This window comes from Bombus vancouverensis, unplaced genomic scaffold, assembly GCF_051014615.1.
Source record: "Bombus vancouverensis nearcticus unplaced genomic scaffold, iyBomVanc1_principal scaffold0067, whole genome shotgun sequence".
NCBI lineage: Eukaryota > Metazoa > Arthropoda > Insecta > Hymenoptera > Apidae > Bombus > Bombus vancouverensis.
Window position 1 is genome coordinate 23,320 of NW_027468958.1, and position 12,518 is coordinate 35,837.

Sequence of the window (12,518 nt, forward strand, 5' to 3'; positions counted from 1 at the left end):
TTTGTTTTCCTAACATGTACTAATAATTATTGAGCAAACTAGAAAAAGCTGGAGGAGATTACTTAGGAAGATTACTTAGCATCTTATATTCCTGGCAAGAGAAAATGAAAAATTCGTTTCTTCTCTTTGCTTCCCTGTTCCTTCTTTCCTCCTTTTTCCCTTTTTACATCGCTTTGTTTTACATCGCAATTTACATTTATTTGTAAAGTTTGAATCTCCTCGATATTGAAGATGTTGAAGCTGCAAGTATGTATTTCATTTTAATCCATTCGAGACCGAGATTTAATTGTAAGACGATACCTAGGTGTCGGTACGATCTGAATGTTTAGTTGGAATGATTCTGTGTTTTACTCTCTCCAGGGTATCCTTTTCATACTTTGATTTTAAATCGATGACAATCTTAAATAGTATACCTCATATTTTTAAAATATAAAATTATATACTATGTTATTCTATAATGTATTATGTACAGTCATATATATATATATATAATAATTCTATATTGAAAAAAATATGAAATTAACATGATATATACATTACTACATAAGTTATATATAAAATATGTATATTATACCCTTGCCTACTGACTGATATGAATTTCTTTCGGTCTCGAATGCGTTAAAAGAGTGCGCAAAGAAGTCGAAATTACTTATTGTAATTAGTAAAACGACCTGAGAGGCAGACAGATACAAGAAAGAAGGAATATTATATTAGCGGCATTATCATGTTTTTGCTCTCTTTAAGTCTTTCATCGAGACAGACAATCTACAGGTATTAATCGACCAATTTCTCCAAGCCGATAACTTCGAATTGATGTTTATATATAAGAAGTGTTATGTGTTAATCTGTCTAAATGTTTAAAAGGTGTTATAAATTAAATGTTGTTAAACGATACGTAAGTGCCTTTTGATCGTAAATTTTACTATCAAGGGGTCTTTTATGTATGCGTAATCATTGTAAATTATAACAATTTATGTGATCGATATTAAAGGTGTTTAAAAGCATGTATTTTTTTCTATATTATTATTCTCCTATATTATTATCCTATATTATTATAGCATTCCTATATTATTATAATATCCAATTACATGTTGATACACAAGATATACAGATTATTATTTATAACATTTTGGTTTTCTTAATTGAGTCATTCATTTAGTACAAATGATAAGAAATTAGTAATAATTCACAAAAAAAGGATATGGTAGTAGAAATATTATAAAAAAACATTTTCTGTTTTAGTGTAGAGTTACTCCTTCTTACAGACAGTGTCGTACAAATCTGTACGTCTCTGAGAAAATGTAGGTATCTGAGCCCTTACTTCCTCAACAACTTTTAGATCTGATAGAAAAAAGAAACATACGAAGTAATAAGTAATGCTTACTAATAAATTCAACAAATACAGAGGAAGATGGCTAAATCGATAAATTAACGAGACTAAAAATTAATTACATCATGGATCTCTCGCTTTTAATTTTAAGCTGTAAATTACCGATATCGGTGACTGCCATATTCTCTTGAGTTTCCAAATCGTAAAGAATCTTTCCCCAGGGATTGGTCAACTGTGTATGTCCCCATGCGACGTAACTTGCTTAAGGAACACGAGCCGGTGATATGCAGGCAACGTATAATTGATTATCATTCGCTCTGAAACGCTGAAGTAATGACCAGTGCAGTGGTCCAGTGGTCATATTGAATGCCGCTGGATATATCAGCATTTGGCAACCTAACCCAGAGAAGCAGGAAATATGAAGCCACCGAATACCAATTAACTTCGTAGTTGCACGGTTCACATTCCATCATTTCTGAATATGCGAGGACAGTCCTCTTATTGTGCTTTTAATTCTTTTATTTGTTTCATTTTCAGCAAATATACTGGTTTTTTAAATTGAGCTTCTTTTTATACAGAGTTACAGATTATATTAATTTTATATAGAATATAGTTAAGAAAGATATTTAATTTTTTGCTAGTTAAGTATTGATCGATTAAGTTACTGTACCTTTGTTCCGATAAATGCGTGCCATTTCCTCGAATCTAATATCATAGCAAATGCCAATACCTATTTTGCAGCCCTCCACATCGAACGTCGTTAGGGAGTTACCAGGACTGAGTGAATCACTCTCTCGAAAAGTAATCTTATTAGGAATGTCGATGTCGAATAGATGTACCTAATAACATAAAAATGTAGTCGCTAATTCTATTGCTGCAACTTTTGTAATTTAATATCAAAGTTACCAACTCCTAAACTTTAATTACTTTTTATTTAATAACTGACAGCGTTTTTATCACTTTCTTTTATTAAAAAATCTTATCATTTAATAATGTTTAAAAAGGAGAAAAAATAAGTATAATAATATTTTAAGTATGTGAAAAATTTATACAACAACAAACACATTACAACAAAAATGGGCGTTTCCCGTATCATAACGTATTTTATAAACCGTAAATTATAGAATTGGTTATAGTATACGTATGTACATATGTATATTCCTAAATTATTCCTAGATAGAGTCACTTTCTTCACCCCAATATTTTCAAATTCAAAGCCATAAAGGAATATATTACTTACCTTTCGGTGTTTTGCTATCAACGTTCCATCGGGACCCCAAATAGTACAGGTATTGTACAATTTATCGCCCTCTATTTCAGGCATCGTACCACCAACTACATAGATGTTTTTTTCTTTAGCTGCGTTCGATGAAGCAACGCTCGTTTCATCATCAGGAATACTCTCGGCGTATTTTGGAAAGTACTCTGCATTGCAATATTTCAATTAATGAAAAATAACTGTCTTTTGTTCCAACCATAAATTAAATTGAAATGTTTGTCAGTTTTTTATTTTTTAAATTATTAAAATAACTAAGTTTTATATTTCGACTTAATTAAATATGCAATTACTTAGCTAATAGTATATATAATAAATTGTTTCTACAGGTTCAAAATGAAAAATGAATAATTAGAAATATTTAATTACGACAATGCTATTTGTGTTAGCATCAGTGGCTTGTTACTCAACGACTTTGCTAGTACTTTTTGAAACATAAAGTTAGTTTTCAATTAACACTTATACTAGAGGCGGAATTATAAATGCAAAATAATTGATAATACTAATTTATGACTACCTAATTATTAGTATCTTAAAAAATATATTTATACAAAAATCACGATAATCATGAAAATGGGGAAATCCTATATTCTCGAATCAATTCACAATTTATTTTGTATATTAATTAGATTCCGCGCTCATCAGTACGTACTCACTGGCGACATCGAGAAAATGTATCGGCAATTCCTCGTACGACCAGAGGATCGGAAATATCAAAGGATATTATGGCGCAGCGCGAGTGGAGAAACAGAAACATATGAGCTTAACACCGTAATACTCTTATCATAGAAATAGAAGCAGTCCTCAATTCCCGCCCGCTAACTCCTATCTCCACCGATCCAAATGATCTCCTAGCCCTCACTCCCGGACATTTCCTCATTGGCGATTCATTAATGTGCTTACGTGATCGAGATTTCAGAGACATTCCATCGAACCGACTCTCCAAATGGCAGCATATCCAACAGCTTAAACAACATTTTTGGAACCGCTGGCATAAGGAGTATTTGAACGAGCTAACCAACCGCAATAAATGGAGCAAGGGTGGACACAGCATCCAAAAGGGCACAATCGTCATCCTCAGAGAGGACAACGTTCCCTCCATGCATTGGCCTCTGGGCCGAGTTATCAAGGTTCATCCAGGCGCCGATGGTGTCATCCGGACAGCTACAGTTCAGACGGCAAAGAGCATTTTGGATCGGGGCGTCAAAAGGCTTGTCCCACTGCCAATTCAACCCGATCTCGAGAAACCCGAACAACTAGCCACCGAGACGAAATAAGATGGGAACTTCAACCACACCTCCCTAGTTTGATCGGTACCCTCTCAACGGGGGGAGAATGTTACGCCATGCGGCTTACCATAGGTCATATTCTTAACTATCGATCGCGCCACTATAATGTCGCAGACGGATCGTCGCGTCTGCCCGGCAAACAAACATTGTAGTGGCAAGCGCGTGGTTCATTAAGCAGGGCGACTTCCAGAAACGTCGACTCGTGGCCCGTATTTTACCTCGCAGTAAAAGAATGTGGCGTGATCCGAACGTAGTGGGGGTCGCCTTCCAGAAAAAACGAAAAAAATCGAAAGGCGTTCAGAACTTTTCGAGAAGTCGAACCGTCAACACATGTGGTATGTCGCGCATTACTTATCAACCAAAACGCAGTTACATTTTTTTTGTTCCTTTTATATCTTTCTAGTTAATAAGTTGTTGAAATAAACATTAATTTATTTGTGTTAATTCTGTGGAATTTCATTGAACTACCCTTATTATCATAATCGAAATAAGGGGATCGATCAGTTCGTGGCGTCGATTATTTAATCGTAACGGGAACTTACAACTCTCGTTGACGTGCTATCTCGCGATCGCGTCTCTCCGCGAACGGTCGAAACAAAATGATTCACTAAAAACTGTCCTGAATTCCTAAGAATTTATTTACCGCAAAACTGACAAAGTGTTTATTTAAAAAATGAGGTTGAAGGTAGTCCTTTTCTTTCATTTCATTCATTTTCATTTTCTTTCTTAAGTATGGCTAACACAATATCTAATCAATTAAAATTTTATATTTTCACGTGAAAAGTTTCTTTAGATAATTATTATCAACATGATGACTAACTCTTACGGATTAATACGTGTCTGTAGGGCAATCCTGTGGACTTGATCGGCTTTTTACTTCGAAAGTTGAGTAATCGGTGTCGCTTTCTTACGCATCTTTGAACTGCATAAATGTTTTAAAATTGTTTGATCCAGAATGTACCACACCGGACAATCAAGAAGGCAGGTGCCTTGACTACAGAAAATGTAAACCTCTGCAAGAAATATGGCAGATACAGTACCGTACAGCCACCGATTTTTATAGACGATCAGTGTGCAGATACCAGGGCAATGTTACGATCGTTTGCTGTCCGAACGATCCAAACAAAGAGAAGAGAGAAATTTTAATAAAAACTGTGTATAAGTATAAGGCTTTGCGACCACCATACCGTGGTTTTAGCAACGTCTCTCATACCAGGGTGGTCGATGGTAAACCAGCTGAACTTGGTACGTTTTATGTCTTTCTTTCCGATTAATAATAAGCCATTTACTGCAAAGAATGAACTTTAAAGGCATTAAACAGCACATCAATGTACATTTCAATTAGACTAAATAATAATGCTATGATTTTATCGGTAGTAACTTTACTTATTAACTTGAATTATTTCTTTCTTTTACTTCATGTTAGGAAGAGTATCTTTTTGCTTGAAATAAAAAATTGATATAGGAGTAATAATATGGATAGAGATCAAAAACTGTTAGGGCAGAAATTACACGTTTGAACTTTATAGTTCAGTATAGTTCAAATAGAAATTATATAGAATTATTTAATAATTTGTATTCCACTGGAATAAAAATTTAATTTCTGTCTTTATCAAATCTCTATTTCAGAGTATTTGTACGTATGTACTTATCGTCTGCTGTATGATCGAATATCGAATAGGTAATAATCGTTGTTACTCGTTATGTGAGAAAAAATTATGTATATTCACAACTATGACTATTGCATTTTAGGCGCTTGGCCATGGATCGCTGCATTAGGTTTTCGTAATTCCCGAAACCCAGACAAACCACTATGGAAGTGCGGAGGTTCCCTGATATCGGCTAGGCATGTTTTGACCGCAGCACATTGTGCACATATGGATGGAATAGAAAACATACACAATCATAATATTGCCATTCTTAGATTGGTGGAGGAGGTGCCATTTTCGAGTAACTCCTCAAATATATATATATATATATATATATGCTATTGAGTATTACTGAAGTATCATATCCTGAAATTTCTTACTGTACACATATATTGTGTCATAAAGCGTGTACAATTCTTTCTCATACTTTTGGTCATTCGTTTCCTGCATTTTCATTTATTTTTTTATTTTTCAGGGTACGTATATCCCATTTGTACGAAAGAGCCCCTACGAAAGAGCAACTTCGTCGGCTATAACCCCCTTGTTGCTGGATGGGGAGCGTTAAGATATAGTAAGTGATATCAATTTTATAATAAAATTAAACAGTTCCAGTCTTAAATATCTTTCTTATTTTCTTCGTAGGACGACCACGACGTAATGCATTAATGGAAGTTCAAATGCCAGTGATTAAGAACGCCGAATGCAAAATAGCTTATTCCAAATTTCCTAATGCACCTGATATCACTGATGGTATAATATGCGCCGAACATGCTCAGGGTGGAGAGGATTCTTGTACGGTAATTAAGTTACAGAGTTACTACAAACTATACGGTATCTGAAGACACGTCAATTCGAATTAACATCAAATCGACGTCTTAAACATTAGAAATAATAGATAAACACAATTTAATAGTTTTGCCCACTTCTCACACCTCATTATGGTATTTAATCTAATTTCCTTCTAATCTTAGTTTTGCTCAAAATACATATAACATGTACATTATAAATTGGAGTATTTCTATACACAAATCAATAGAAGATTATTACTGTATATAAGTATAATTTCAATACAATTCGATCGATATATTTCAGTATCTTTGATTAAAAATTTAACGATCCTTTCAGGCTGACCGCTGCGGACCACTGCTGATACAACATGAATTAACCTCGTATTTAATAGGTATTGTGTCTTACGCTTATAAGTGCGGCACAGCTGGCTATCCCAGCGTTTACACTAGGGTCACATCGTACCTTGACTTCATTCTCCAAGCGATGCAATAATATGATATTACTGTTCCATAAATATCATTGTGTAAAAAACGTAAAGTTGGATTTTCTTATTGTGGAGATAAGAAACAGCTCAAATTTACATTGTTTTGTACGTTACAAATTATAGGCTTAAAATGTACGAAATGTAACTTTGAAACGACACTAATTTTTTACGCACGATAAACCTCCACGACTTAGGTATGTAAAGATGATAAACGTATATTAATTCTATTAATTTGGTAATAATAAACCAACTTTCTGAGAAGTTCTGTAAATTTCGTTTCTGTTGTATCAAGAGAATAATGGAATATTCCACTTAGATCGTATACTTCTTGTATGTACATACAAAATTTTCCGGCTAATCTAAAACACTTCATAAGATAGAGAGCTTCTGGAGATTCGGACACAGAGAGTGCATAAAATACAAGATAAGTCTCGTGTCTTTCAAAATTATTTTTTATTCGCTAAAAACGTCCTGTGTACTCATGCAATCACATGCAACCTCGAAACTTCGCTTATTTTTTATCACTTTCCAATTCAATACACTGTTTCTGCATTTTTGACTATATGTAAGAGAAATTTCCATTCAGCCAAAGGTGTACTTACAGATTATAGATTCCTATACGACTCTCGGTAAAAATTTATCCGCACTCCAGATAGTTAAAACTTCTGTCCACCGTATTGATCCATCTGCACTCTTCGTATGACGTCAATATCTGTTCAGTGCTGCTGCGTAGGTTTCATTGTGTTACGTCAATTCGTTTGTGACTGTTGCGCGAGTAATGGCGCTTTGCAATGGCGATTTGCAGGAAAACAGTGCAGGATGCTGTGATTCGTTTCTTGTGGTCGGAAGTTATGTTTGATGCCTATATTTATCAAAGATTTAATGCACATTATGGAGAAAGTGTTTTGTCACGAAGTGTGTTTGAATGGGCACAAAAGTTCAAAGAAGATCGCACAAGTGTTATGAAAAAACAGCTGGACGCCCGTCCACATCCACGACGACAACATTGAACGTGCTCATGAACTTATGCTCTATGGAATAGACGAGTGACACTGGATAATGTGGCAAATCATTTGCAAATCAGCCACGGCTCTGCTTATGCAATAGTGCACGACAGATTTGGGTTTTAAAAAGTTTGTGCGAGATGGATGCCGAGAAAGCTGATGAAAAGGTGAAGACGACGATGCATTCGTGGTTCGCAGCTCAGCCCAAAACATTTTTTAATGAGAAAATACGAAGGTCCTTCGGCAAATGGACAAAGTGTATACAGAAATTGAGTGATTACGTCAAAAAATGATGTATGTCTTTTTTGACAATTGCTTAAAATAAATTCTACACCGACAGAGCGGGTAACTTTTTACTCACCCTCGTAAGACACTTAAATTTCCAATCTATTATGATGAATAAAAGAGCTTATACTATTAAATCTAATTGTATTTTGTTGCATGAGAGTACACGTGTATGTGATGTACATTACCTTTATATCCCCTTGAACGCTTCAATATTGCGCATATATACTATATTTTGTACAGCTTCTATAAAATTTTGTATGTTTGTTTAGGCTGTTAATCTAGAGGCTGGAGTACAAAGAAGTGGCACAATGATGTGGGCTGATGACATTTATAATTATCAAGGAATCACCCCTACATTCGCTCAGGTATATATCGTTGACTATAATGTATTTAACATATATGATTGTTAGAATATTAATAATTAATTTTTAATTCTATCAGAATTTTAATGAAACTGTCCCTTGGGAAGGAAGAACTGATACCTTGATATCACGGTTTGTACATCCTATATATACGACAAATTTTAGAACATTATATAACGAAGAACCAGATCGCCGTGGCCATGTGATGTGAATAAAAGGACTTGAATTTGATGATATTTTTATAATGTTAGATAACATAACTAAGTATCTTCACAGTAAGATAGGATGACATGGTTTACATGATCTTAATGTTGTTCACTTGAGTGATGATATTATAAGGAAAAGTGTAATATCACAGGTAGGATGATTCATAATTTAGAACTACTAACTCGTGTATGTATTAAAAATTAAAGAAATATATTAAATTTTATAGGATATTTATGTTTAGTAACCAGTAATTCAGAGATTGGTATTCATGGTTACTATAACGAGGCTGTAGAAACGCACCCTTTCTTCTTTGCAAATGGTCCTGTATTTATGTCTAAGCCGAAACTGGAACCTCTGAATAATTTAGATTTATTCTTGTTATTTTCTAAAATACTTATCTACAGTATACCATAAGGAATGATACCGTATCGCACCTAATCAAGTGCCTTAAGAAACATCAACAGGATATCACAGTAATCCCTTATCGACTGATATGTAAGTAAAAGTTATGTGTCATTGTTATACACAGTTATGTGTTAGTGTTATACACAGTTATTTATCATTTTCTATTAATTCAGTTGTAGCCACTACAATATCTATGACACTGGTAGTAATTATGAGAACAATAATGATGTTCTATAAGAGGAAATGATGATTAGGAACAAAAACTTACAGGTAAGTCAAAGTATATGTTATTTGCCATTTGAAAAGAAAGTTACTAACTTAGAATTTTTTGATAAATAATAATTGTGCAAAATATATTGGATTTCAAATTTGTCAAAAATTGAAATTTAAGAAGCATTGTAATAATATAACATTAATATTTTGATTTTTCAGGAGATATCATGCGGTGGATGGATAATATGTAAAAAATATTAAGCAGTATATGAATTTTCATATTGCGTAGAGATAACAAAATGAATTTTAAAAAATGTCGACATGGTAATAAGAAATAGCATCATGACAAAGAATATATAAAGACAGTTTCATTTTTTATAAATAAAAATTTGTTGTTCCAGATTTTGAAATATAGTGAAACGTTTAATTAGTATCTTAATATCTTTAAATAATTATTATTTTAGAATCAATTGTAATTGTATCATACGTACTTTTGAATTCGTGCAAGAACATATGTAATTTTGAAGTAGTTATTATTAGGAAATTGTTAGACGCGAACAGTATGCGAAAAGTTAGTATGCAGTGTAATAATTATCAATCAAAACACAAGAATTAAATTCTTGAGGAAAAAATTTCCGGAATTTCTTATTTACACGATTATAAAGAAATCCATAATAAAAAGGAGTTGCTTTCTAATACTTCTCTTCCTTGTAATGCCTATGTTAATGATAACGAGGTTCGACTTTTTGTTTTTAGAGGGATACTGGAAAATTTGAAAGTACAGTACCATTGGGAAGAAAATCACGATATTGAAAACGATATTTGCAAGTAAATTTCCAAAAAATCTGTTTTCAAATTTTCGCTTTCTATTTCACATTAAAAGAAAGGGCTGCCTTCTTTCTCTGCAAGACAAAACAAACATTCTGAATCTCGTATCAATGAATGATGTCAATAAGTTATTTTTCTTTTCAGATTGAACAATATTCCAGATTTATTCATAATTTCATACTACGCGAAGAATAGACTTTCATAGGTATATAAAGGAAATATTAAGTATAGGAAAACTCTTTTTCGTTGTAGGTGACATATGCTTCACGGTTGAACACGTGTATTTTTGAACACATATAAATGAAAAAGTACTCTTATGGAGAAAAAGAATTGATACCTTCGATTGACATTAGATAATGTATATAAACTTATGAACAATCACTATCGGTTTGTATTTTAGGTGCACACGCAGATTTGTTGGAATTCTTATAAAATGTACATCCTGTACGAACGTTTTATTCTTCCAAATTTTACGATACTATGTCTCATATAATAACTATATGGATTAAACGTAATATAAATGATCCGAAAATAGACTCGAACGACATTAATTGTCTTTCTATTTATACCAATATCGAAAATACAAGTAAAGCCGGAGCAATAGTATGCAAGAATGGACTATTTATTATTTTAAACCAAATCATAGCATATTCAGAATGCACAGTATTATCATGAAATGTAAATGAATCAGTTGTAAACGAACGATTTCACTGTAAAATCGTTGCCTCCTTTTTTTCATCTGAAATATAGCAGCAATGAGTACATTCTTTTAATATATAATAAAACGAGATATCTTTATAAAGTTACATATGTCATCACTGGTAACTGTTATCTCGTATGACACCAAATATACCGTTAGTATGGAATGATATTTTTATGAAGATATACTTTAATGATAGATTTTATGAATGAAACGTTATATAAGAAAAATTATCTCTTGTCATTCTATGAAGTGTAGTAGCTAACGAAGATTAATTTTACGAAGTATTGGAGCAAAAGAGAATTAAAAAATTAAAAAGATCTAAATAAGATTGTTCGTGTGGCTTAATTATCTCAATTCTGGTACACCACTTGTTACATTCTAACTAATTAGCGCTAAACAATAACTTGCAAATATTAAAGATATTAACACCTTAATATTAACACCTAAAGGTTTTCAGGAAATTTTATAACATTTGATTATTGTATATCTAGTCATTGATTGATAAAATTTCTTGTATAAGCATAGATCGAGGTTGACGTCATACGCAGATTGCATATCATTGACAGGTATCGTTTTAATTTATTTTATGGCTAGAATCATTTGAATATTATACGAATAATTATTTCCATTCGAACGATTAATAAATCACGTACCTATAAAAGATATATTATGAAAAAGACGTGACGAAACAAAAAAATATTGGAAATTCCGTTGTCATTAGATCAATTATTTTTGCAATGATTTTTATTTCCATGTAATTACATATGAAATGGGTAATTCATTAACATCTCCTCGAATCGAATATAATTCGTTACACTTCACAACGATTCAAATAATGGACGGGAAATATATAATAAGTTTCCTGTCCTTGCGTTAAAATAGTACTGTACAAATCAGATGATACAGGAAATACCCAAAAAACCCAATTACATCCACATTGCATGACAGCACACTTGCAATGGATTTTTGTGATTTCAATGTCACAGACAATGACACAACTAATCAGAACACGTTCGAGGCTATAGACATTGAAATTACCGCGTGTTTAATACGTTTAAAGCATAAATCTAAATTTCACGCGATTATTTCTTTGTACATTGTGAAACTCTTAAATTATCTTAATCGAATAAATAATCCTAATGTAATAAAACATCTTGAAATAGACCTAAATATCTGAAACAGAAACTCGAAGGATAAGAAATCCTAAAAGGTACTAATCCTAAAATAACAAACTCCTAAATAATAAACAAGTGATAAAACCTGTTATAAATAATAAACCTTAACTGGAATAATCAAATCCTAACTAATCGAAAATAAAATAAGGCAAGCAATTCTTAATCTTTCAAGTAATTTTTCCGAAAACACAGAAAGATAGAGAAATTAAAAAGACGCAGCACAAATTGCAGCACAATGAAAGTTTCAGAGCGATGAATACGATCGTATTAAACTAAATAATTTTCAAAAGTGAAATTACACTGAAACGTATATCGATGATATTTGTCATTTCTACGATCTGTTTCGCTTGATCGTGCTTCTTTTCTGATGTAAATTCAATTTATAATACGAACTAAGTTTCCTTTATTATTATTAGTCCTGCGTCTTTTTAATTCGTCACTTCTTTTATTTCAGAACAATGACGGGCTCCAAGATGCTGTTCGGATGTTTGGCGTTAATTGCTTTTCTGCATCCAT

The 12,518-nt window shown here is 32.6% G+C and overlaps 1 protein-coding gene and 1 long non-coding RNA gene across 2 annotated transcripts; one reads left to right on the forward strand and one right to left on the reverse strand.

The window, feature by feature from the left end:
* Nucleotides 1-904: 904 nt before the first annotated feature.
* On the reverse strand, nt 905-2,336 carry LOC143304965 (uncharacterized). The gene is made up of 2 exons (XR_013061628.1): nt 1,493-2,336; nt 905-1,341 (listed from the first exon to the last, which is right to left on the reverse strand). It is a non-coding gene; the product is annotated as an uncharacterized LOC143304965 (long non-coding RNA).
* A 2,670-nt stretch (nt 2,337-5,006) lies between these two features.
* LOC143304961 (venom serine protease Bi-VSP-like) lies at nt 5,007-11,155 on the forward strand. Its single transcript, XM_076627504.1, has 9 exons — nt 5,007-5,140; nt 5,525-5,576; nt 5,648-5,845; nt 6,020-6,115; nt 6,187-6,341; nt 6,670-6,724; nt 8,379-8,474; nt 8,551-9,353; nt 9,516-11,155. The coding sequence occupies exons 1-7, from the start codon at nt 5,120-5,122 to the stop codon at nt 8,384-8,386; spliced, it is 585 nt and encodes a 194-aa protein (XP_076483619.1). The 5' UTR covers nt 5,007-5,119; the 3' UTR covers nt 8,387-8,474; nt 8,551-9,353; nt 9,516-11,155.
* The last annotated feature ends 1,363 nt before the right edge of the window (nt 11,156-12,518 follow it).

What these genes read in the sequence shown, in the direction of transcription:
- LOC143304961 (XM_076627504.1), top strand. Translation starts at nt 5,120, where the DNA reads ATGGTAAACCAGCTGAACTTG. An exon ending in GGAGGAGGTGCCATTTTCGA is followed by an intron (nt 5,846 to 6,019) that starts GTAACTCCTCAA and finishes TTTATTTTTCAG; the next exon opens with GGTACGTATATCCCATTTGT. An exon ending in GTGGAGAGGATTCTTGTACG is followed by an intron (nt 6,342 to 6,669) that starts GTAATTAAGTTA and finishes CGATCCTTTCAG; the next exon opens with GCTGACCGCTGCGGACCACT.